Below are 27,102 nucleotides of genomic sequence, written 5' to 3'. Positions count from 1 at the left end.
AACAATGTTAGGGTATATTGTCAAAAGTGTGGAATTGAGATCAAGGGCAGTGATGTTCAGACCGTACAATGCGCTAGTTAGAGCTCATCTGGATACTGTGGACAGTTCTGGGCTCCACACTTTTCCAGGTCTGAAGGGAAAGTCCTACTGAGAGACTGAGGAACTAAACCTTTTCACCCTGGAACAGAAGAGACTACGTGGGGACTTGATCCAAGTCTTCAAAATCATGAAAGGCATCGACCACATCAAACCAGAGGAGCTTCTCCAGATCAGCAGGGACACACGCACCCGGGGACACAAATGGAAATTGGGCTTCAAAGGCATTCAAGACAGAAAACAGGAGACACTTCTTCACACAGAGAGGCGTCACAATCTGAACAAACTCCCCAGCGATGTGGCTGAAGAGACAATTTGGGAACATTCAAAAACAGACTGGATAGGATCCTTGGATCACTTAGTTATTAATGGACACCAAACGAGCACCACCTCTCGTTTGTAAACTTTGTTATGTTCTTAAGTGTATGTTGCTCTGTGTTAAACTATACATGACAATAAGATGTCTTTTAAGTGTGTTGAACACTATTTTCCTAACGCAAATACAAGAGATTTCTGTTGGCGCATGAGTACATCAATCAGAGACACATGAATCCTAGGGGGCACTGAATTACTCCAGCTGGTCAGTCTGCTACTGCCTAAGGGACCAAGTCGAAACCCACCCGCAAATCGCATATTACAAAGTTGTACCCTATCGCGTTTAGGTATAAATAGCATAAAGGCTTCTAACAATACCTTAACCCGCGATAGGTTTGATATTTGTACTTTGCGATTCCCGGTCAGGACAACATTGTGGTTTGATTAGACGCGCATTATAAGATATCATTAGCACGATGCTATCATTCTCGTTCTGCACGGAGCTCTGGATGTTGCTTTGTCTTGGTGATTGTAGGCGAAATGTGAAGGACAGAATATGGTATCTTGTTGTGGCCCTTCGCTGCTGACCTTGGCATACTGGATGGCAGCAGGGGGACCAGACACTCTTTTTTTCTAAGCTGCCTAATGTATCTCATAGAAAATGAGTTTCTTAATCTACCCCGCTCCCCTCTTCCCGCTTCTATAACCGTATTAATGCTGGCAGGTTGGATAAATAGAGTCAAATCTAATGAGGAACTAATGAGAGCAAGGTATATGCCCTGGTACGACAGTATATCGAGATCTCTTACATTGTGATGTTTTTTATATTAATCCATCCATCCACCCATCCAGCCTGCATATATTTCTGTTTGTGTGCAAAGCCTCAGGAGCAATCTATAGGAATCAGGGTTTCTTTGACGAGTGAACCTGATATCCTGCAGTGGGACAGTGTCCCGTCAGCTGCAGGGACTGGGGGCACCGCTCTCGTCTTACCTCTCTGGAGATTGTGGCTTTTAATGCGGCTTGAGGGAAATGATGTCTGATTGTCCCAGGGCCAAGATGATTGCAGGGATTTTAGTTTCACAACTCAGCACAGCATGTGCCAGTCTTGCAACGCGAGGCCATTGTGACGATAAAAGAATAGACGCGACACCGCGCCTGTCTCCACATAAAGCGCAAAAGCTATCTCCATGGATTGATATTGAAATTTGTAGACCCCAAATAAATGAATGAATGAATCAATCAATCAATAATCAAACAGTGCTATCGGTGCAGACATTTGGTATTTCAACTAAGTATCCTCTTATGCAATGTATTCAGTAAAAACGAAGGCGCAGAGTATGAACCCATAGTATGAAAATGTGTATTATGTAAATTTGAATTTGTAATGTTTGAAGCCTTGTACTGAACTGTATTCTTACACTTTGTATTGCGCTTATATTTTGTAAGTCGCCCTGGATAAGGGCGTCTGCCAAGAAATAATAATAATAATAATAATAATAATAATAATAATGAAGATGCTGTGTTTAGATAGAGATTAATATTGACATTTGCAATATGAGCACATATAGACAATAAGCAGGGTGAGACAGGTGAATTTTTTTAAAGACTATGCGTTTATGTATTTAGTAGATTTTTTCAGATTTTAGCTATTCCCACACCAAGCTATTTATAACTTCGAAGCACTCACACACTCCAATTATATGACACCTGCACAAAGTTTGTAGCCTTCTATATACATATTTATTCTATCACACTAGTTATCTGTATCCTTTTATCGACCACTGTCTCATTATCTTGTGTTACAAATAGTTCTATCTATATATCGAAGTTATTACCATATTAAAATATAATGGGACCAAAAAGGGGGAAACATTTTATCCAAACTCTTATCGGTAAGAGGTATTTATTAGATGAAACCCGAAGAGGGAGGGGCTATATTTCATCCCCTGTCAGGTCTTACGGTGAGAGATATAAACCCTTCAGTGAATGCGATCACATTCACAAAGACCTCGTTCACTTGTAAGGGTCGACTGGTGGAGCCGAAGAGAAAGAGAGAAAATGCGTCAGATCCTTTTTTCCCTCACACTTGCCTCCTTGCTGTGCATCAGCTCAGGCGCAGGTAAGATACAACAGAGAAGGCATTTCAGTGCTGATACTAAACTTTTAGGTGTTTAGTGCATATTCTTTAAGAATTATTATTATTATTATTATTATTATTATTATTATTATTATTAGTATTAGTAGTAGTAGTAGTAGTAGTAGTAGTAAATATTAATAATGATCAAGTTTCCACTCATTGAGGATTGTGTGCATGTGGGTGTGTGCGTTTAGTCACTTTGATCACACATGACTATATTATTTTCTAGTTTATTCTTTTTTGATACTATACTGTATTCTCTACCTTATCTTTCTGTAAAATGCCGGATCACTTTCGGAAGTCAATTGTTATGAAACGCATTGCCCTGTGATGCTGATGTTATCTGGTGGTCGGTGGACTGAAATGTAGAGGACTCTTGTAAATTAATACTTTATGATTGATTTTCTCTCAGATTCTTCTCTCTTTTTTTTGTAATGGTTTATTTTTAATATTGTATCCAAGACATATTGACCTTCAGAATATGTATGGATTTGTTATGCAATTCTTGATAAGGTTCTGGTTATTCTAGCATACTCCCCTCATTAGAACAAAAACACTTAAATATTTATAAACCAATATTTATAAGCATGGGGACTTCACCTTGAAGTTCTCGTTCGAAATCTTAAGTGTATTTTTGTATTTTAACAATCAATCAAACACAAAATAAGAATGTGTTGTAAATGTGTGAGCATGTTTGTGAAGCAGATATTATATGATAGGCTACTGTAGGTGAGATTCAAATTGGGGACACTCCACTGATCAGCAGATATTTTGTAGCATCCTCAGCAGGTACATATCAGAAGATGCCTCCGAGCTCTTAATTAATTGAACACTTAAATGAAATAATAATTTCCTAAATCAGAACCTTTTCATTATTTTAAACAGTAGGGGGGTTAAGTTAAGTATACAATTGTAAATAACCTTATTATCTTATAAAGGAACCAACTTTTTTATGAGTTACACAATTTACAAAAGTCAAATGTAAGGAAGTTATTACTTCAATTAAGTAATTGGGAGCTCGGTTGGAACAAAAGCCAGCAGGGTAGGGGGTCCTCCAGGACTAGGGTTGAGAACCACTGCCCCAACCTATTCAAATTTCTCCAGGGAGCAATTCTGATACCATCTGCCCTAGAGCGCAGGGCAAGACTCTGGCAATGCCTCCTCAGTCTCCGGACAGGAGCCGCTATATCCTCTGTGCCAGGGAGCTCCGTCATACACATTTCTACCCTGTCTAAGACCAAGCGACCCAAAGTATTTTCCTGCGATAGAGGGATCCTCTATCCTCCAGGGACATCAAACACTAGTCTTATTTCATCTGTACTGTTATATGACGTCACTCAACATAGATGTCTTATACAAGCTCTTCATTGTTATATCTACACATGCTGCATCTTCTGTTTACGCTTTGACTGGAGCAGACTTGTGCGAAACCATGATTACTGCATTAACGCGAAGCAAACGAGACTCAAAGCGTGCATTTCATATTTCACCATTGAGCTTCTCATAAGAGTGAGCGAATAGTTTAGACAAGTTCAGCATCTTTCTCCCAACAGACGCTGACCTTCATACATCTGTCAGACAAATAGCAAACAGCACTGCCAGCAGTAAGGTGGATACATGCTTTGAATACATAATATGCTCATTCATGTGAAAGGTACTCACTTGTTCAGTATGGAGAGATGCCCCTGGATGGGCTTTGCTTGGTGAATGCCCTGTAGATGGAGAGTGAACTGTGCTGAAGGGGTCGGTACTTGGTTTTCACCGTTTTTCCTAAAGGGGGAGCTCAGAAGTTGTGAATCTCACACAGTTTGAGTCTCTGGGATAGCCTGGTCTGTGGGGTGTGTTATTGCTGTGGGGCAGTTAAAGAATGTATTTGGCACGTTATTCTATTCCTATAGATCCAGTTGGCCGACACCCCCCACCCCCACCCCTCACGTTTGATGAAACCATTATTAAACAGCTCTAGGATGTCAGATCTCGCTGTACTGCAGATCAAAGGACATTTCTGAAGCAATGCATTTCTGAAAAGAGTAGTGAATGACAGGATTGGACGAACAAAGCATTTTCTATTCCGTTGTATTAAAAACATAATTGAAAAGTAGACAATGATTGAGATTTAGATAAGTATATACGTTATTGTTATTATTATCCTAGTAGTAATAATGTCCTCATTATGTTGTACTATGCTGTACATTTTTCACTCCAATTCACTCCAAGTTTCCACTCCGTCTTCGGCCAGCTTTCCAACAAGATCAATACAAGGCATTACCCACCTGGATTCAACATGCGTGTGTGGACGGATTGAAGTGTTTGAAACGCAACTAAATTAATTCCTCATGGACAGATGACAATCGCTGTGCGGGAGTAGCTTTATTGCAGTGCGTCATTTCTGTTGTCTCCTATATCCATTTAATAGCCGTATTGGGTCTTTTCAGAGTAAGTGTTGTGGTAATCAGCCCTCTGATAACGTGATGCGTAACTGAAGATACACCTCAATGATGTGTCTCTGGTGTTTGGTAATGCTTTGTGAAATACGGGTTGAGTTCCAGTCTGTGTTATTCATGAATAAATACATGCATTTCTATTAAACAACCTGATAATGCTGCTTTCATTGTTTTGGTGTCTAATGCGAATTGATTGAACATTGTATTATTGTATTTTAGTCACTGCGGGTTTCAGGGGCCATACAAGGAAAGGCTACTGTTGGTCTGCTTAAACTATTATGAAGTCCAGATCTCTACTAATCAAGGGTGTGGTAATCTCCCTCCAAATTAATACTATTTTGAAGATAACTTAAAACACAGGAGAGAAAATGAATGTACTCTCATTGTTTATTCAATTATTGTTAGCTACATGATGCTTTCTATATGTCAACGTAGATAAAAACAGTTTTCTAGGGTTAATGGTGAAGGAAAAAAATAAACTATTGGCTTTGAAGAAGCCAAGAAGATTATTCATTTAGAGCAGACTACTGTTTTTCATTTTCAGTTTGCAACATTAAAAAGACAGATTTGAGTTTTTTTCATGTTAGTTTAACAAGCTTTGAATGCCTGCAGGCTATATTCTTTTAATAGATTATATAGTGGCTGATAATAGTTGCTTTCATGAAAAGTGAACAATAGGCCACATTCCTTCCGATTTCCAATACTAGTTGCTAATACTAATTTTGCTTACAATTCCACATAGTTTGTGGTAAAAAAAGAAAAAGAAAGTGACATGAACGCTGATTCAGAATGTAAAAACGCTTCATAGTTTAAAATCTCTGAACGCCTAGCACTACTTTAACCCAGTACCTTCTGTTTCAGAGTGGTGCTATCTCTCCCAGGTGACATGCGAGAGTTCTTCTTGCAAAGGTAAGACAAACATGTTCTCTGATTACCCTTTTGAAAGTGTATTTAGGCCTATAGAACTCTGACACACAAATCAGATCTGCCACAATCGGGTGTGAATAGGAATAATTCCATTATAATGATAACGATAAGTTACTGCTTTCCTGACACCATGCTCCTGTTCGCCCCAAACTCCAGTGCCATAACATCTGATACAGGTTACCAGGGGGTAACTATCCAGAGAAGCCCTGGGACTGAGATTTGCTCAGAGTTCATAAAAGTCCTTTTATTGGCAGTTTTATCAGCACTTAACACTGACCTTGCTTTATCTTGTGAATTAGGATAGACTTCTGTGGCTTAAAAGTTCCTGGCAGTTGACTGACCATGCTACAGTGCAAACCTTATACACTGTGATGATTAAGGATTTGTTAATGTGTAACCAAAAACACTTTGGACTACTGCATAAAGTATTAACATTCTCTCTCGTTGATTTATGGCACCAGTGTCAGCAAAAAAAAAAAAAATTCCCCCTATATTGAATGTACAGTGTGTTTATTTTTTAATTTTTGATTGCCTTCATTTCTTTTTCTACAGGACCAAAGGAATGGAACAAGGTTCACCCAGATTGTGCTGGAGACAATCAGTCTCCCATCAACATCATAACTAAGAGAACATTGAGAAACAATGACCTCATGACGTTCACATTCACAGACTACGACAAGCAGACAATCGCACTCATGAAGAACAACGGCCACTCGGGTAAGTCGGTACGGACTCCACCATCGAAACGACCTGTTCTAAAGTCTGAGTTTGAGATTGGGATGCATTGAAATGAAAGTACGGATCATCATGCCATTGTTGCGGTTGAAATTCCTCTCGCTCTGGTCTGGACTGTGCCTCACATGGGGCATATAGCTGTAATGTGCCCGGATCACTCGGATTGTGATGACACACATGAACTCGAAACGAAGGCAACTTATTTCTCTGAGTGTAGAGTATCCTCAGAGTCTCCAGTACAGTCCATTGCTTTGCCATATGTATACGACCATTTCCCCTTTTTGTTCTCTGCAGTTCAGGTTTCTCTTCCCACTGGTAAGAAGATCAGTGGAGGCAATCTGACGACATACAAGGCTTTACAGTTCCACCTCCACTGGGGGACTGATGGAGGGCCCGGATCGGAGCACACCATCGATGGGGAGCAGTTTCCCATGGAGGTACGTACAGCGCTGCCAGGATTGGTCACCATTCAGTTCAGTGTATGGTAGACCAGCTGCACTGACTGGAGCAATAGGAATCGGGTGCTTTGTTGGTATCGAACATGACTTGATAGTCTTTTTATTTTATTGGTAGTCTGTACGTTTATCAGTGAATAGGATGTGTGGAAAGAATGACTTGGAATTAAGGCCAGGTTGATTCGACGACTCGTTGCTCTGTGACAAGTCCAGACGTCTTTCTTTCATCAACATGAAAACCTGCAAAACCCAAACTACCAATTATTTAATCGATGGCAGCTATGCGTATGCAATAATCACCCTGTGTGGACCTGGTGCCAGAATTTGAGTTTGGTGGGTGGACTGAAGATTTGATTCAATTTGGGTCGTGGATTCCTAGGGGGGAAAAAAACTGTTTGTGCAAGATATATTTTTAGGTGTTGCTTTATCTGTCATATTGACTCACTTTTCTCTTTCCAAAAGCTGCATATTGTTCACATTAAAGACACGCACAGTAGTTTGGATCAGGCCGTGAAGGAAAAGGATGGCATTGCGGTCCTGGGATTCTTTTACCAGGTAAATTGGACCCCTTTAAGACACACAGTGATTCATTGATACTTGTGGTCTTTATACTTGAATATAGAGACAGGTTTCAGGTAATGCTGTGAATAGCCCATGGTTTTAAAGAAGAAAGGCTTGATCTGTGCGTTTATTTGTTAATCGTCTTCTATTTTTACAAGGGCAACATGGTTTTAATTGTAGCCACTGAAAAGGTGGGAGATGAAGAGATAAACCGTGCTTCGTTCTTTGACAAAAGCATTCCACTATAAAGATAATTTGTGGTGGCATCTGTGCTTTCCTGTGATTTAATTCCCTAGACTTGGTAGAAGTCACGCTGACTGCTGCAGATAGAATTGCAATCTAGACAGAAACAGGGCATTTGGTGAGGCACGATGCTGACCATGCCAGTTAATTTTCACTATATAATTTCAGTGCTTTAGGAGCTGACCTGGAATGGCAATGTGCTCCCAAGGTGACCCTTACCAGAACTGTACTAGAACCAGCAAAGCAACATGGATAGAAAACTAGAACAATAATAAATAATACTGTACAAAAGAAAAGTGATTCAAGGTGCATCATTCTTACAATTTCAGGAGTCGCCTGAGGAGAATAAGAACTACACAAAACTCATTGATGCACTAGACAAAATCACAGATATGGGTGAGTGGCGATCTCCAGAAAGCAGATCTCCCTTTTGGCCAAGACATCATTATCTGTTCTTGCACCTGTGTTACCCGTTTTTCTGGTCCCCATGGGTATCTTTGAAAGGAACTGAAACTGTAATTTGTGTCCATTTGAGTGTCGAGGAGTGTGTGTGTGAGAGCAGTGATCATGTTGCTTGTTGGGATCCTAGGCTTGAACACCACGCTGCAGGGTTTGAGACTGGACGAACTCATTCCTGCCCCAGAGAACCTGACCAAGTATTATCGCTATGAAGGATCCCTCACGACTCCAGATTGCTCTGAGGCCGTGGTGTGGACTGTGTTCGAGAACCCGATTCCACTCAGCAAAGAGCAGGTATGGGGATGAATCAAGGATGAAAGTATACTAAGCACTGGGGCACAGCCCTGCTCTCAAAACAAAGTGTCTTACAGTCCCTTACCAAAAAAGTAACTCGGAAGCAACATATATTTTAGATACATTGGAAGGAAGAACTAGTCTTATCGTCTAACGTCATGGAAAAAAAAGATTTTTTTTAGACATGTGCTTCTCAATCTAAACTTCTTCACCGATTTTCTTTTGTCTCCCCCCAGATTTTAGCTTTCACAAAGCTGAACTTTAAAGACATGAAGTCCATGGTTGATACATTCAGGCCCGTTCAAAAACTGAACAACCGGATAGTGTACCGATCTGGAAGTAATGTGGTTGTGGCCAGCATGGCTCTGTTGGCTGCGTCTCTTCTTTCCACTGTTGGGGTGTCCTGGCTGCACTAAGGAAACATCATCTACTGAGGTTGTCCAAATGATGAGAGAAAAAGCCTCCTTTAGGCGAACTTTGTCAAGCCATTTTGACACTGTATATACTGGATTTTCTTATGATCTCAAGCCACTACAGTTTGTTATATAAGTGATTCATAAACAAAATATAAGGATCTGGTGAACACCCAGGTTCCATTTCAGCTCCACTGAATTTGAATTGCACTCTGTCACCCTATCATTGAATCAGCTGGGCCTTCTGAAAGAAATGGGTCTCCTATTTTGAAAGCATGGACCTTAGCAAGGGGATCACGTGTAGTGTGAGTTTCCCATCAGTAATTAACACCAAGTTATTTTCCTGCAGAACATGCAATGCATACTGCACACACGCTAGAGACCAGGCCTTCCTTGCATAGCCAAGTAAAGAGATTGGCTGATCTCATGCTGCATTTTGCTTTCTCTCTCGTTACTTTTGACCTTTATGTTTTCTTTATGAATCACAGCGTGAGCGAGTAATGAAACACCATCGAAGAGCATTTTGTTAATGTCTCTGGGACTCTGTGAGTGTATATTTTGAACCAGTCTACGTCGCTGTTGGTTTAGTCTCCAAAGCGTAGAGAGAACAGATGAGCAATGATGAGGGTTCGTGCGGCAGAGACTGGGGAACACCTTATCACAAGTGTCCGTCCTCTCATTGTGATTGTAGCACATTATTGTATTGAGACGGGCGCTGAATTTGCCTGCACACAATGTAAGCAGAGATTCACGCCTCGTTTGCATTGGTGTGCTTTATTTCTCTGACTCAAGGAGAATGAATCCTGGGATGACAATGTGGGCCACAATAATGCCCTGTATTGGGAAAGCCCTTGGAGTGAGTGAAACAGGTGTGTGTTATTCTCTCACTGGTTCAAAGTATAGTCAAAGTATATAGAGGGAATTGAAGAAAAAGGTGAAGAAATTGTACATATCTAGAAGCTAACTGACTAACTGAAGGAAGAGCCTAGTTAGGCCTGTGAAACATGGAAGTGCTTGTTACAAGTCAGTTTCTTTCTTATTCCTCTAAAGTGCCCCAGTGTAATGCAGTACGATCATGATTGTTTTTACTGGGTCCTGCTTTTCTGTGGTTCTGCAGCAGATGTGGGTGACCTACCTACCTCTGAGCGTTTGTAGAGAGCAAATATTGAATTGCTCCAGCTGACAGGTATCTGTGCTTTTTCTCATCCTTGAATTAAAAAAGACCAGGGTAAAACTGATGCTTCAATTGACCTCATCAAACCCAATGTCAGGCTGTGTAGTCTTAGGGCGACAATGTTACATCTCACAGGATCGAATTTCCAAGTTCCTGCTCGTCTTGTATCACGATTAATCAAAGGATAGGTATATTTATTTGACCTCACATTTAATAACTGAATGACCATATTTCTGCTGACATTTTTCACTTTTTATTTATCTTTGGTTATGGGTTGCATTTAAATTATTACATATATAAATGTATGCATAAAATATATAAATTATTTTGTTATTTGTATGATGCAGACTCTACTGAGTCTGTTTGAACCAACCAAAAAAGACCAGCAACAAAGCTTATACGATTATGATGCAATAGGACCATAGCAAATGGTTGTCGGCACAGAATAATGTTATTGTACGCAGGTATGAAATGTTTGTATGTACAGGGCAATAATCTTAATGCTTGAATTAGAATAATAAACACATTGTTACTGTTGGTATTGCTACTGTTAGGTAATATAGAAAATACCTGGAATAATAATGAGAATGTGTTGGTTTTGAAAACAATTGAAGAATAAAAAATGTCATTTTATTGTTATGTCCTGTGTGGTCACTTTTGACATCATTACAAGGAGATGTCAAGTGAAGTTTAGGAAACGGGGATAACCCAATTCATGACACAAAGAATGGCACAATAGAAGACAATGTTTCCCTGATGTGTGTTTGAGGTCAGCGCTAAAGGAGTTCAGAGGACTGTAAGGAAGAGAGTCGATGCAGGGCCATTATTTGAAAATTAAGAGAGGCACTTCCGTGGCTTACATCCATCAGGGATTGGTGCTTTCAGCTGATTGATTGATTGGTTAATAGAGCAAAGAAGGAGTCCTTTCCGCTTTTAAACATTTGCCAAAATTGTTAGTTCAATTTCTGAAAGTTAAAAATAAAAATCAACAGGAATGACAAGTTGTGATGGACTCAACGATCATTTCTCAATGATCTCACATGCCAAACCCCTATAGGCGGAGACAGACTCCTTTAACATACTGAATTAAGAGCTTTATTTGACCACAGCTAATGGACCACATAGTGGGGTATTTTGAAGCCGATTCATTCTTAAGCAAACGGTGTGGAGGGGTAGTATTGACTTTCCTACATTACCAATGAAAAATAATTAAACCAACAACCGCTGACTGCCAGTTTCAGCTCTGGACTGAGAGGAGGGGAGACCGGAGACGGGGACCTCGATTTCCCAGGGTGATTCTCTCACAGGAGAATTATGAAAGAAGAAGTCAGTCTTAACGTGACATAGAAATCAATCCTCTAATCCATTTCTAATTGACTTTCTAATTGAAATTAGACCTGCCGTCTCCTTTGGGGGAGCTAAATCTTAAGCCCACGTACCCCTGGGAGCCCGCATGCAGCTGCCCGGCAATCAAAGGACTCTTTGTGGCACTGACCAAGAGACAAGACAACAGTGTCTGCAGGCCTCACTGAAATCAGCACACAGAGAAAAAATTCAACCGTGAAAAGGAAGACCCACTCCTTTCAGCGCAGCTCAGTGCCTCAAAGAACATTGAGTGGTATTCATAAAGCATTAGCAACAAGCTGGTCTCCCCCTGCCCTCCCCGTTGAATATAGCTCATTGTCTCAGACCTCACAGTGAGAGTTAGGAGCTGGCGTGTCCTGGTTCTTAGATACCGCTGCCTTGGAACTAAAAGTGGAGTTGGAGGCAAAGGACCACACCTGTAGACTGAAGCCCAATCAGCCTGCCAAATGAGTCAGGTGATCCGCTTGGTTAAGGAGTGTGACTAGATAGGCAAGATTCCTGGTTCACGTTCCGGCTCCAACACTTTCCATACGTGTTACTGTGGGTGAGGAAAGTAACAGCTTTATGACTTCCCCACAGATGAGATATCAGAGCAACTGCAGGGATGTTGTGCTGGACTTCAGATACCTCAAGCACACTCCAGTCTGCATAAGGGTGGTCGCCTGACGTGTTTAAATTACACTAAGATGGTAAACTATACACTACCAGTCAAAAGTTTTAGAACACCTCCATTTTTCTAGTTTTCCAGAATGGAGCCCCAGTGCACAGAGATATTGGTGGGAAAAAGAAAGAACAAATAAAACAGATCAAGTGGTTGTAATTGCGAATATGTGTTATGAGAGAATGGAAAAGGAGATGCAGGAAAGAAGGGTACAGGTGTTATGGTGTAAAACGATATTGAAAGAAAAAAGGAAGATGTGATTGAATTGCAGAAAGAAATAGTATGCTTGAAAAAGAGAAAGAGGAAGATACGATTGAATTGCAGAAATAAATAGTATGTTTGATAAAAAAGAGAAATTACATATGGTTGGAGAGAAATGTGCTGCTGTCTTTGGTGCTAGTCTCAGTGAGCAGGATGAAACTGACGGGGATAATTCGATCGCAAAGGCATGGGAGTATGAAAGAGAATGGGGGACAGGGCAATGCGTCGCCTCATACAAACCTCTCTATCCCAGCCTTAGTAAGTTCAGTGATTGACCTGTTAAAATGGCTCCAGTAGAAACCAGGACTAAAAAAGATAAGGGGGACACAGATTAATCAGTTTGTAAGGTGACGACTAACATACATCATCCATTCACACCAGGAGAATTACACACTCTCCTAAGAGATTTACCAAAATTGAAACCAGTCCACGGTAATGTGGACTTTTGGGAACAGTCAGAGGAAATTAAGGAAATACGTGTAATGCATGTAAAATATGTTATAGTACATACCTGAGTAATATATTATTGCATTGTATTACTGCACTTTGTATTGTTCTTATATTTCGTAAGTTGCCCTGGATAAGGGCATCTGTCAAGAAATAAATAATAAAATAATAATAATAATAATAATAATAATAATAATAATAATAATAATAATAATAATAATAATGACATATGGGAAGGTATTAATGTAGTGTTTAGAAATGGTTCATGGGCTGAGGGAGTGTCCGAAGGGAATATCAATGATAAAGTCAAGGCGTTTAGGGCAGCAATAAAGGACACCCTGGTGCTCTGGTGATGGAAATTGGGGAACTATAATGGAAGTGAAACAGTGCTCAGGTGAACCTCCTCATGAGTTGCTGAAAGGAAATTCAAAGCATTCAAAGCATTCAAAGAGTATTCAAGGCACTCAGATCCTAGACGTAGTGATGCAATGTTTTTGAGAATGCTCAAAGATGGTTTTGGTAAACCTCACACTGATATATTGAATATGTGTGTGTCTGGCTGGTCTGATATCCACCCCATGCTGCAGAATGGGATGGAGGATCAGTACTGCCAAGTACACTGACAACACCCAGAATCATATTTAGGATGCACTGACACTCACTCTTAATTTGTCCACCTTGAGGCCCTGGCCTCATGCCCAACACTGCTCGAGGCAACCCCTAGAGCAGGGGTGGCTAACCCTGGTCCTGGAGAGCTGCAATCCTGCTGGATTTCCAGGTCTCTCTAAATAACCAATTAATGGATACCCTGAACACAGGTTCATTTTGCCTAATTAAGACCAAAAATTGGTACAATTAAGCAGTTAACAATCTGGATAGAACAAAAGGCTGTAGACCCTGCTGCTCTCCTGGACCAGGGTTAGCCACCCCTGCCCAAGAGGAATCTTTCACATAGGATCCAATAACATTTAGATACATGACCCTGTCTTGGTTACAGTCCAGGTAGAGTATGCTCTGACCTCTGTGACGGCACCACCTTCTACTATATGTGCTGCTCACCCCACAGCATTAAGCTGGTTAAAACAACAGGTAAAAACAGAAGTAAGAGCATATAATTCTTGTAACGGCCACGCCCACACTAGGCCTCTGACTAAAAGAAGCCATCTGTGTGATATTGGTGGTCTTTTTGGTAGTGCCAAGTCAGCCGTCAATGTCATTAATGCAGCAGCGGACAGGGGATATGAACAATGGGTAAAATCACAGACAGCCCAATGCCTAAGCTCTCTGCAAGGTCTTAATCATGCACTGACCACTACTCAAAGGTGATGCTTTCCAAAATGAGTTAGATAAATTTCCAGATAGAATTGACAGAATTACACAATCCACACTGATGGACGGCCATGTGACATGCTTGCTAGACATTTGTTGAATATTTGTTGGATAGTCGTATGGGTACAACTCCTTTCTTTACTGCTGCTGACTCTTCTCTTACATTTCTGACTAATGTATCCACTCAGCTCATTGTCTCTGTTCCTTTGCCCACAAGTGAAGAACATTTACACTTCTTACTTGTCTACCCTGCTTCTACACCTTCCCAGATTTTCCCTAACTCTTTTCAATTCCAGTCTATAGGAACAGTCCACAATGGTTCTGTCTTCTGACTGGGCACAGCAGGATACATGTCCCCTTCTCCACAAGGAGTGTTGGCAACAACCACCAACTGCCGCACCGAAACGGTCTCTTTCGTTGTGTGTTCCTGCTCTACACTCCGGCCTTTCAGCAATACATCCACAGCTGTCAACACAGTCATGCCTTTGAGGGACGCTATGGAGGCTGTCCAGATTTCCAGCACACAGTGGTGATTCCTAACTTCCTTACACTTTTTTAGGTATGGACCTTTAACCTGCTTTACCAAGCAAACTATGTGTCCACAGGTATCTGACACTATGGTCTTGGTGGACCAAAAAATACCCAGCATGGTAGCCGCACTGCAGTACATATGCAGACAGGTGACAAATTAAAGGAAAAACCAACATAAAGTGTCTCGGTAAGGTGTTGGGCACCACATGCTGCCAGAACAGCTTCAATGCTCTTGGCACAGATTCTACGAGTCTCTGGACTCTACTGGAGGGATGAACACCATTCCTCCAAAAGATATTCCCTCATTTGGGGTTTTGATGATGGTGATGGAGAGCACTGTCTAACACGTCAGTCCAGAATCTCCCATAGGTGTTCAATTGGGTTGAGATCTGGTGACTGAGAAGGCCATAGCATATGATTCACATCATTTTCATTCTCATCAAACCATTCAGTGAGCCCTCGTGTCCTGTGGATGGGGCATTGTCATCCTGGAGAGACCACTTCCATTCAGGTTTTTCTTTTAATCTGTCACCCGTCTGTATATACTGATATTCACCTTAAGGAGAAAATGGGATTGGAGGAGCTGAACATTATGAAACAATTGACAATATTGATATATATATATAAATATTGACATATAGTAATTTACATACTATTGTGAACATGAAAATACCTGCTATTATATTACAGCTACTAAAGTACTTACTTTAAAATATGATTACCTAAATTATATTACTATTACTATCACTACTTGGGTTACAAACTATCACTAATTTAACCTGCATACTACTATAAAAACAACACACATACAGCAATATATAATGTAAAAAGGAGTTTCACGTGTACCCTGCATCATTTGGCTGATGTCTATATCCAAGAGGAACTAATTGTTAATAAGACAATTGCAGTGGAAGCTCGGAAAAGATATACAATTCTCTGGAGGGGAGTCCAAATTTGTCATCCTTATCTTTTTATATGGTGTTTCCGGGAGCGACTGCATTATAGAACAAAAACTGTCAGAATGTGAAGCATGGTTTAAAAAAAAAACAAGACAAAAGAGGGGCAATAGGCTAAAGATAAAGCCTTCCCAGCTCATTTGGGGAATTATGCACAAAAGCGCCTTTTTATTTCCTTGTTAGACTACAATTATTACCTCTTGTTGCTGGCATGCTTTACCATGTTTTGCTTCCTGCTTGTTTTTTCACAAACACTTTTCTGGAAGTCATAAATTAAACAGTTGATGTTGTTATTAATAATCCCGGCAGTAGTGGAAGCATTCTGTTCCCTGATAAATCATTGGGCACTGTTGTTTGTTGTTTTATTGAAAAGTCCATCTCCCAGTTCCTTGTATTTATGTTCCCCTTTAGGCAATAAGTTGACAATAAGGTAACATCTCCCTGGCCCATTGTCTGCTTCTCAAAACACGGAGGACAGTAGCACGTAGACCCCACAGGCCGGTTGGAGCAGCAATATCCATAGAGCACGTACCATATGGGCATCCATCGTGAGAGCTTCCTAACACTGTCACAATATCTGTCTCGACTCGTCTCTGGTGGGACAGGAGGTGAGAAGTTCGGACGTTGTGTTAGTAAGTTGTTGGACATTGATCACCGGGCTCCTGTTTTACTTGTCCACTGGTGATGCCTACTCTTCTTAGCTCCATTTGGTGTCCTTTAATAACGAAGTGATCAAGGATCCTATCCAGTCTGTTTTTGAATGTTCCCAAATTGTCTCTTCAGTCACATTGCTGGGGAGTTTGTTCAGATTGTGATGCCTCTCTGTGTGAAGAAGTGTCTCCTGTTTTCTGTCTCAAATGCCTTGAAGCCCAATTTCTATTTGTGTCCCCAGGTGCATGTGTCCCTGCTAATCTGGAAAAGCTCCTCTGGTTTGATGTGTCATTCATTGACAGTGCAGGGACACACTTAAATACCTTCCTTGCAGTTGTGCGTGTTGTGTTAACAGTCATGCAACGTAACATGGGGACATTACTACAACAACAACAATATGAAGAAGATAGGTGGCTGTTTTTTTAAAGGGAATGTGTATGTTTCTTGCACGTTTAAACCTCAAGGACACAGTCAGAGCATCATTCACAGTTACAGCTGGATATGATGGTCGAGGTCTCGGCCTTTACACTCACCTGTGTAGTGTTCCCAATGTAGCACGTCCTCTAAAGGAAACGGCTTCTGTGAACTGTTTGAACAGTATGGGGTGGGTTAATGTGCAGACTGAAGTACCGCTTTTCTTGCTTGGAAGACAACACCAGTACGTTGGTTTGCAGATTGTGTTGTTTGTTTGTTTTCTGTGTATTGTTCTACTTAATATAGTGGTGTTTCCGGGACATTAAATCCAGCAGCACTCACGTCAGGCTCCGGTGTTTGGTTTCTGCCTGACCTCTTATTCAACCAGTTATTGTCTGAAATTGCCTGAATTGACGACATTTCCAAGTGCTCAGTGATGGATTATTTGATGTGATTTATAAAACTGGGGCTGATGGGAGAGAGTATCAGTGGTTAGGCTCTAACCTAATGATCCATTTTATGTTTTAATCTGCTCTACATATTGGATTTATCCCACTCCATCCTTTCTTTTTGTGTTTTCTTGTTTTCTTTGCTTTGAACTGTCTTTACCTGGTTTCAGGTAGTTTTCTTGTGACACTTGTTGATTACTTTATTGCATTTCTTGTGTAACTTTTATTAACTTCCAATCTAAAACTATAAATTCACCCCTTTGATTATCAGACAGTGTAATTATGTTTCAGTGCTGGCGATAGAGATTTCAGATACACTGCAAATCTCAGTTCAGAGATTATTATTATTTTTTGTATTAAGTAAGCCCCCAAGTGGACTAAGGGCAAATTACAAGGAAAACGAACAGCCCTCATCCCTAAATTCACATAAACAATACAAATGACTCTTATGTATAAATAAATCCTTTTTATTCCTTTAACTGTATTGTGTCTGCACATATTAATTAATTGTACTAGGATGTGTGCTTATTGTATCTTGTACTGACTGTATTTCTTCACTTTGTAATGATTTGAAATGTTTCATATGTAAACTGTAAATCGCCCTGGATAAGATGTCTGCTAAAAATAATAATAATAATAATAATAATAATAATAATAATAATAATAATAATAATAATAATAATAATAATAATAATCTCAAAAAAGCATTTGGACATTACGAATGTCCTGGTATACTTTGCAATTCCTAGCTTGACATACTTTAAAACACATGCAGAGTATATTGCGTTCTTCAGTTTGCTTTTTTGCACTGCTAATTACCTGCTAGATCGATCTTCCTTCACCTGAAAATCAGCTTGATTGACAATGATGATGCACTAAACCCCCCTAGAGAGGCACACCAGCGGCCACATACAACACAGGACTAAAGATTACCAATAACCCCCTCCGAGGATTATTGCTACATCTTTCTCCCTGGGTGCACAAAATGCGAGGCGCTGACACCATCAAAGAGGGTAAGCCTCAGAAAAGCGAATGACATATCGGACTTTTCTCCTCAATAATTGCTGAGGCCAATAAGGTCAACCCCGCCGGGGGCAGAGCGCCAGCACAACAAGTAAAGCAGATTATTTTGCAATGAACCGGTCACAGGGACTAAATGTGGTCCATCTGACATCTCACAGTGATCCATAAAATGTATACAAAGTGTAAATGGTCTGTTCTTTCCCAGAGATTTTCAGGAACCATGATTTAGTTTTAAATGTACTGCAAATAAGGTGGGCTGGAGCCACATCTAATAAAGTTGCACACGGCCATACAAGATGTTGTAATATATAACACAGAAAAGCATCGCATGGCCTACACTGCATAATAGGGAACAACTTAGCTGTTATTTATTTTTTTATGATACGATGCATCCCAGTAGCATGTTTTGACAATATTATGTTGTCATAAAATGTCAATAAAGATCCTACATGGCGATTTCCTCAGAACTGTATATCAACAGCAACAAGGAAGATCTGGAGGGAAAAAATATACTGTACCATATTGGTTTTACAGCTTGATGGTCATAGATGGCCTATCTTAACAAAATCCAGTTGTCTGCAATAAATGCTTTATTTGTGCAAAGTAGTGTCACGCATTGCAGTCCTTTTGCAGCACTAATACTAGTCACATTACAAGCCACATCATCAGATTAAATGGTTTGTTTTCATGAAGGCACAGCTTTTTTTATGACATGATAAATCTCAATAGTTTTGATAATATTATATTTACATACAAATGCCAATAAAGATTCTACATTTGATTTCCACAAATTAAAGTCAGCACTGTATATCAACAGCAACAAGGAAGATCTGGAGAGAAAGAAGTATACTGTTTGCAAAAGGGATGATGTTTTTATTACAGCTCGATGGTCATTGCAGGGCTATTGCTCAAAAATGCAATGAATGGTTTATTTAAGGACTAAACTGTCACGCATCTCAGTCCTTTTAAAGTGCTAATACTCATTACAGTACAGAGACACACCTTCTGACTAGATGGTTTGTTTCCTGGTCTGATTTAATGAAAGCACAGCATAAAAAAATCTGTTTGACAGTAAAAGGAGCTATTTGATTTGGTAGAACCTTTAGACAGTGTCAATCAGGACAGGAATGATAGGCATGGACAGATTAGGATGGCTTGCAAAACCAATGCATCATCTATTACAGGAACAATTGAAATCCTGCCTTACTGGATGCCAGACCTGATAACAATATTGGCACGGCAGCTCAACTGAATTGGTGTGACAATTTCAGTTCCACCCTGAGGGTCTTAACTCAAAGCAAGAGTTGTAGGAATTACTCTAATAAAGTAGAAACTCAGTTCAAGGGGTCTAACATTATTGCTTTGCTTAATAAGATCACAATGTTCATATGACAGCCTGGTATTGTGGAAATAATTGCTGAGAAATCACTGTTAAGGCTATAGCCAGCTACTACAGTAGTAAATGTCTTTGGTCAATAACATCTTATATTCAATAAATGCAAGACAGCTGTGAAAATTTGTCTTCACCCTAATTGAGTCTCTGGTTATATTTTAAGGCTTGGTCAAACCTGGTGGCAAAAGTGGTAAAATCAGTATCAGAACAGAATACATAGGATTACTTCTGGTTTATTAATTTATGGAAGAATCAAGCTAGAAAACCTCTACATCAGCACAAGCACAAAGATTAAAGACACAGGGCGATTGTTCTGTGTGTCGGTATCTTTCCTAATCCATCCTTTGAACTATAGATCATGTGAGTTGATATGATCTCCAGAAGACCCTGAGATTACATCATGTTTCTGGCTATAGTTGGATGGTAGTTGTTTCAGGAATGTTGCCCGAGTCCTGCTCATTGCAGAATATTCTGACTATCAGAAAAGAAAAAGGAATAAGAAAACTAAATTAGTATTTATAAACCAAATAATGTATGATGTGCTGACTGACAAAATACCTTTTCACTAAATAAATGTGTAATTAAAAGGTTTTTGCAATAGACACTTAAATGCATTCAGACACAGTGGTTAAAGACTGCAACACTGATGTTGCTTGATATGTATAATATCATTTTGGATTTGATAGTTTGATCATGTCTAAAATAAGGGGGATTCTGTCTAAGGCTGATGTGTTTTTGTTAGAACTAAATTAGGATCTATAAAAAAGCTTTAGGAGAACTGACATATATTAAGTATTAATTTAATTAATCTGAATAAAAAACATTGAAAATGTATTGAAACCTACCCAGAAAAGATGGGTTTCAAGTGTTGAGCATTAACACATTAGTTTAGCCTTGTAGACAAGACTCCAGAAATTTGCAAAGCTTTGCACGTACCATATTCAATCAGGAAAGTGAAGAAATTAGTACAATTTCCCTCTCCCGTCTCTGAATTTAAACCTGTTTACTCCACAGATGCCTTGTAATGGGGATTGAAGTAACATTAAAACTTAAAAGGGGACAGAGGTAATGTGTTTACCGAACAGCTTTACAGGATTCAAATCTGGTCCATGAAACAAGTCATTGCCCATAGAGGAAGTCAACAGTGATTACACTTATTACATTGTGGCTCCGTCAAAGGTTACTGGACTGGAAAACCAAAACAAACAAAGAGACACTTGGGAAATCTGTTTCCTGTTTCTATTAAGGGTTCGGTTATTATAACTAATGACAGTCTGACACAGTATGTAAGGACAAGAGAGTGAACGAGTTTATCTTGTAGATAAACTGATTCTGCGGAGGACTAGAATAGTTTTCCCTAAGCACATTCTGATCAAAGACAACAGTGAGGATACATCGGATGATGCTTTGCTTGGCACCAGGAAGTATTTGTAGATGACCAAACAAAGAATACTTTGCCTTTCGAGAGAGGTACCTTTGAACTCTTCCTGTTACTTATTTATTATGGTGATATGGACATTATATTTAATCAACGCCTGCAGGATGTAGAGTCAATTGCATGGAATGTAAAGGGAAGTCATCTTAAAAATGATATAAGACCTCATTTGGAATAGTTTGTTCATTTTCTGGACCCCTTGGGAAACAGTTCAAAGAGAGGTGATCAGAATAATTCCCTGTGTGATAGAAATGCTACATGCGGAGAGAACCAATTGCCTCTTTTGAAGCTGCCCTGACATCACCTCCCCCAAACCAGCTGAGCCCCAATCCTGGTGACGCCTGACCCAGACTTGCACCTGGGACACCAGCCTGTAGGGGAGTTCACAGCGTGAGCCATACGTTACTCTTTGAGGACTCTCATCAGGTGGCACCTTTCCTTTCCGGGGTTCACATTTTCCCCCGTCTACGAGGAACTAAAATCACACAGCTGCCATTACTGATGCCCAGATTCCTGCTGGCTCAGTGTCACCCACAGGCCGGCTTCTCGGCCTCCCCCCGCCTCTGTCTGTCTCCACACCGGCCCCTCCTTCGCAGTGATTGTGTATTCCCGGATCTGCGTAACTCCTTGCGTGTGGGACACCGGGAGGAAGAAGCTTGCCCACTTAAAAACTGCAGACCCAGGAGCCACCTAATCACATGGTCATGCATTACTGTCCCAGTTTGACTCTTGCAGTAGCAGTGCCGAGCAGCGCCTATCATTCATCTCTCCGCCTCGTTAGTGGTTGTTATTGTCTGGGAAAACGCAGCGCATTTCAATTGCCTCTACAGTAAAGTAAACAGACAAATCATATTGTGATAATCTATGTGAATTACTTTATAGAACCGTTCAAAAATAGTCAGTTATTTTGCACCTTCATTTTAATCATAGAAGAGCGATACTGAATTTTGGATGAAAAAATAATACTGTGCTCTAATGAAAACAAATACTGGGTACGAGTTCATGGCCTGAGGTTCAAGGAGACCATGATTGTTTGATTGGAAATTCAGGTATTCAGACAAAGCGGGATATGGAGAAGACATTCATCTCAGCGGTCCTTCTGCTTTTTACGTCTTTGTTTAAACCTGGACCGTCTCATTGTAATTATTTTCTTCCCGTAGAACTGAACAGGCTACAGACAAAGCCAGGCGGTCAACTGTCTTGTCCTTGAAAGATTGGGACAGTATGACAAATTGGGGTTTTGTTTCGTCCGCTTACCTCTTCCTCCCTGTTTTTTTGTTGTTTTTTTTGTGCTCTGTATCAACTTTTCACCCCAGAATCTTTTTGAGACTCCCAGGTGCTTGAAATGAAAAGGAAAACAATACCCGATGAAGCAATAAGTAAATCTTGTGTAATAAATTCATAAAGAAAAGTAAGAATCTTAATATAGATAGCTTTTTATTTTTAAACAAACAAATACATGAGAGTAAACAGGTATTTCCTGGTTGTGTGCTGTTGAACTGGAAACCCAGTTGGAGAGAGAGAGAATTCCTCTTCACATACATCCAGATATAGTTTTCGCTTCATCTTCATGACTGATCAGATTTAGAGTAAAGTTTAATATTGGAGCACTGACATCATTTCCAGGAAAAGGAAAAGGAATTTTATTAACTGTCAAATTTGGAGCCAGCAAGGCAGCTCACTGCCCAACTCCCGAGAAAAGGCTTGTTGCTACAGTTTTCGCATTCCAGGTTCAGTTCACTAACATCAAGTGAATTTGTAAGCAATATTTTTCCACAAAAAGCACTTAAGCTCTTCCATAAATGCAACTCGATTACATCCTCAGACTGGGAAATCTGGCGATAGCAGTTTGTGTTGTCACGTTGTTCATTTGAATTGTTTTGATGCTTCGGAGGGATGAGGATGGCTCACGTGTTGGCTTTGGGTTCTCTTGCGTCTGACTGAGGTAACTGGATCCTACTGGCCGGGTGCTGACGGTGCATCGGAGAAACTCACTTCCGAGGAACTTGCAGAAAAGTGCTTATGCGGGCGGGGGGGTGAGATGTGTCTTTACCGGATGTCAGCAGAAAGGGTCCCCATTATTTTTGTACAGTCAGCTGCAATGAGGAGAAGATGGCTTTGATGCCGGTGGTAGCACTGACCTTTGCTGTTTTTACCCCTGACTTCAGGCACTTCACCTGATACTCAAGCCAGTTCTTCAGACAGTAGCTGACGCTCAGCTCTCAGACGTTGGCAAATGTGTGGATTCAATGTCATAAGTCATAAGTTCATAAGCAGAGTATTTAATTTTAAGTGATGCATAAAGAAATCACAGGGTGGCAGACTCAAGGCCTGACATGTTTTGCCCGTTTAATAACAATGAACAGAGAACCTGAGTATATTGTACTTGACAGTGCTATGAACAAAACTAAACTATATATGCATTTGCAGGGTTTTATTGTTCTAATATATTTTTGAAGAGAGGATATCATAGTTAAGAAACCTCTGAGCTGATCAATACTAACCTTAAGGAGCACAAACCTATTTTTCAACATGCTCCATTTATACAACATGACTTATTTAGGTTATGTGGGATAAAAATGGAGCCACTATCAGTGAGCGAAAAGAAAAGTAGGCTTGCGTGTGCATTGTTGTGTGTGAGAACTATTATAAGTTTCCTATTTTTAGTGTGCAGACATTTATATTCAGTACAGTCCTATACACAAGACATTTGTTACAACATATATTGCAGGGTTATATATTATTAAAATCTGCACTGTCCCCTAAATTGCATGAGATTGGGTTGACATGCAATGTGACACTACAGATGTATGAGCCATACACCTCCAAGGATGTGTCTCTTGCTGCAAGTATCTTTTTTTCATATTGACATTTGTTCAACAATTTTGTTGTTTCCACTTTTTTCTCCTCATGTATATTCAAACAGAAAACAGAATTAAGCTTAAGGAAGAAACGACAACAATAGTGGTTGAGAAGCAGCATCAGAAAAAAAGTTTTTTTCCAACAAGGACAATGTTCGGTGCGTGTGCATGTACAGAACATTGCTGGGCTTCATTTGAAATGCCTAGCAGGACCAGAGAGTACCATTTTGTCTCCGAGATCACCTCTGAGGGAATTTGGGCACTTCCAGAAACTGTATTTCTCTTCCATATTCCACAGTAGGTATGTTCTGCTGGGCTTTGTGTTGTATCTGTGTGGTATCTGTGTGGTATCTGTGTGTAGCCACATCTTTTACTCCAGAGTTTCTGGTGGCAAGGAACAGACAGTGACACAGAGAAGTATTTTTACACCCAGTTTACAAACACTAGTCGTCACAAGTGCAGAGAAGACTAAAAGAATAGGATGGCAATGGACCAAACTCCAAACAGTACATAACAAAGCACAATAGACAAATGAAAAATATTTAGTGAATTCTAAATAAGGCTTGTACAAATACTTTTTGCTGCCAGTGCAGATTTATTTACTTTGTTTGTTTATTATTTTTAATATCCCGCCTCACACAAAAGTCACCTGCTGTAACTTTTCACTTCTTCTACCGTTTCCGACAATGTTTTATATAAAAGGGATCAGGCAATTAAAGGATATTGTTGCCAAAGAGGCATTGTCTGTCACAGTGGGTCACTGTGATTGAACCTGTTCCCTTGGCAGTAAGACCACCAAGAAAGTCCAGCACAAGGATTTGATTAATTCCAGGAATATAGAATATCATAAATATATGGTTCTAATTTAAATCAATAGATATCAATAGAGGGGCAGTCAGAATTTTAGGCACCCTTTGCTGGGAGTTGAGCCTGAGGTTATTTTCTGTGATAGCAGAGTAATCTGAAGAATAATACAAAAATAAGGTTAACACTTCATTTTGTGTATCAGCCATAACTTAATTCACATTATGTTCACTTTCATACTGAGGTTCTACGTTCTTGGACCCCAACTCCCTTTTCATCTCAGAGCTGGCGACTTTTGATGGGATTTTACAAAACATTGCATTGAGTTCATTGAATATCTATGAGATCCTTTTTATGATACTGTGAATTAAGAGTTTTCTCAGCAGTGAAAATGCAAGTCATTGTGGGCTGTTGCCCCTCTGTGCAATAGCAGTAAACATCCAGGCATTTCACATGGGCTAATGGATCGATAGAGATCAAGGAAGGGCTGTCTACTTCCTTAATAATTCCTAGTGAGATATATGAGTTGATGTGAGGGAAGATTCGAAGAATGCAGATGTTGTTGAGACTGGTCGCCAAGCTGTTGTGGTACAATCACAATTGATTTTTGTTGCAGACCTCTGCAATTTGCGTACGAATATCCATTCATACTCCCCACCAAAATGCAGTTATCTTCAGGAAGGAGAGAAGGTGGTGACTTGGAGACATGCTTAACAGCAATTGTAAATATTGTACGCCACATTTGTTTTTAATTTGGTCTCCAATGGCTGGAAGAATCCCTATAGCTTGCCTAGAGGTCATATAGGAATTGGTAATGAGTGCAGTGCGAAAGAAAAAATATTCACTGCTATACTTCAAGGGACATATCTACTAATCTTCATATCTATCAACCAAAACATTCTGAGTGCCTAATTAGAAGTGTAAAGAAACTTTTTTGAGGAACAATATTTAACTCCAGAAGCATGTTAATGGCTTCTCCCCATCACTCCTGAAAACTTTATGGGTTAGGAGCGGTCAACAAACCTGCACTGCATTGGTTTCTGTTTTTAAATTACCTACACACACAGCAGTCTTAACGGAAATCACAAAAATAAAAAGCAATCCAGTCTTTCATTATTAGTCCATGATAAAATAACATAAATCTTACATTGATATGGACATCCATATAGCTGAATAGCGTCTGGCTATTAAAACGTTACTTTTTTACAAGAAGCCTGTCGTGTTTTTTCTGTTTGTTTCCCCCAAGTAATTTACACTGATGTCACTCTTGGAAAAATGTGATTGAGCCGTAGAGGTTCCATCTTATTTACGCTGTCTAGCCTAGGCCTGCTTCAGGAAAGTCCTCGACTAAAATGAGGATCGTGTAATTTCATATTTCAGCGGGGGAGACAGTGCAGCAAATTACTTTTTATTTATTTATGAGAGGGTGCAATGGCAGGGATGTAGCGTCTCTGTTTTAAAATGTGGGCCCTGTATTAAGATGTCTAAAAGCCTCCATGCTGCATCAAGTACCTTCCTTCAGAATAAGTGATGAATCTGACAGCACCTTAAAATGCCAAATTGCAATTTGTTTTGTTTGATGAGTTTTGCCTTTACAGAAAGGTGGTTAGTAGACAGATACTGTATGGGCCTGATAGTGAACTTTGTCTTAAGCACTTGATTATTTTGATAAGCCCATGGAGATGTCCAATCGTAATATATCAATTGATCACCTTATCTTGTGATAAGCTATCACGCCTCTTTGAGAAACACAGCCTTAAGATGAACCTGAAATGTAATAATGTTTTAAAAATATTACAAATACTACCTTCTTTAATATCTCTCTGCCTCAGGACTGCAAACCCATCACGTGTGCCTGAGACCCCCACCACTCCAGGCAACTTCCCTCTCTTCTGTCCTGATCCTCCTTGATCTCTCTGAGTGCCTTTGACACTGTCAATCACTGCATCCTCCTCTCCTCCCTTGCTGACCTTGGAATCTCCTGCACTGCTCTTGCCTGGTTGTCCTCCTACCTCACTGGCTGCACCTACCAGGTGACTTGGCGCTGATCTTTGTCCACACCTCAACCTCTCTTAAGAGGTGTGCTCCAAGGGTCTGTCCTGGGCCCCCTCCTGTTCTCTCTCTACATCCACTCTCTGGGTCCCCTCACTGCATGATACGGGCCCTCTCATTATGGGTTCTCTTACCACTTTTATGAAGATGATGATGTCCAAATCTTTCTGTTTCTTCCCTCTTCTGACCCTTTCATCCTGTCACATCTTTTCTT

General features: G+C 40.1%; 1 protein-coding gene across 1 annotated transcript; it reads left to right on the top strand.

Annotated features, from left to right (window-relative positions):
• Positions 1 to 2,411: 2,411 nt before the first annotated feature.
• ca4a (carbonic anhydrase IV a) lies at positions 2,412 to 10,889 on the top strand. Its single transcript, XM_066695832.1, has 8 exons — positions 2,412 to 2,533; positions 5,857 to 5,904; positions 6,475 to 6,639; positions 6,952 to 7,094; positions 7,575 to 7,667; positions 8,246 to 8,312; positions 8,506 to 8,669; positions 8,906 to 10,889. Exons 1-8 carry the CDS (start codon positions 2,473 to 2,475, stop codon positions 9,083 to 9,085), a joined length of 921 nt encoding a protein of 306 aa, XP_066551929.1. The 5' UTR covers positions 2,412 to 2,472; the 3' UTR covers positions 9,086 to 10,889.
• The last annotated feature ends 16,213 nt before the right edge of the window (positions 10,890 to 27,102 follow it).

Source organism: Amia ocellicauda, chromosome 22, assembly GCF_036373705.1.
Source record: "Amia ocellicauda isolate fAmiCal2 chromosome 22, fAmiCal2.hap1, whole genome shotgun sequence".
Taxonomy (NCBI): domain Eukaryota; kingdom Metazoa; phylum Chordata; class Actinopteri; order Amiiformes; family Amiidae; genus Amia; species Amia ocellicauda.
The sequence above is the reverse complement of the archived record's forward strand: the minus strand, read 5'-3'. Positions and strand labels throughout refer to the sequence as shown.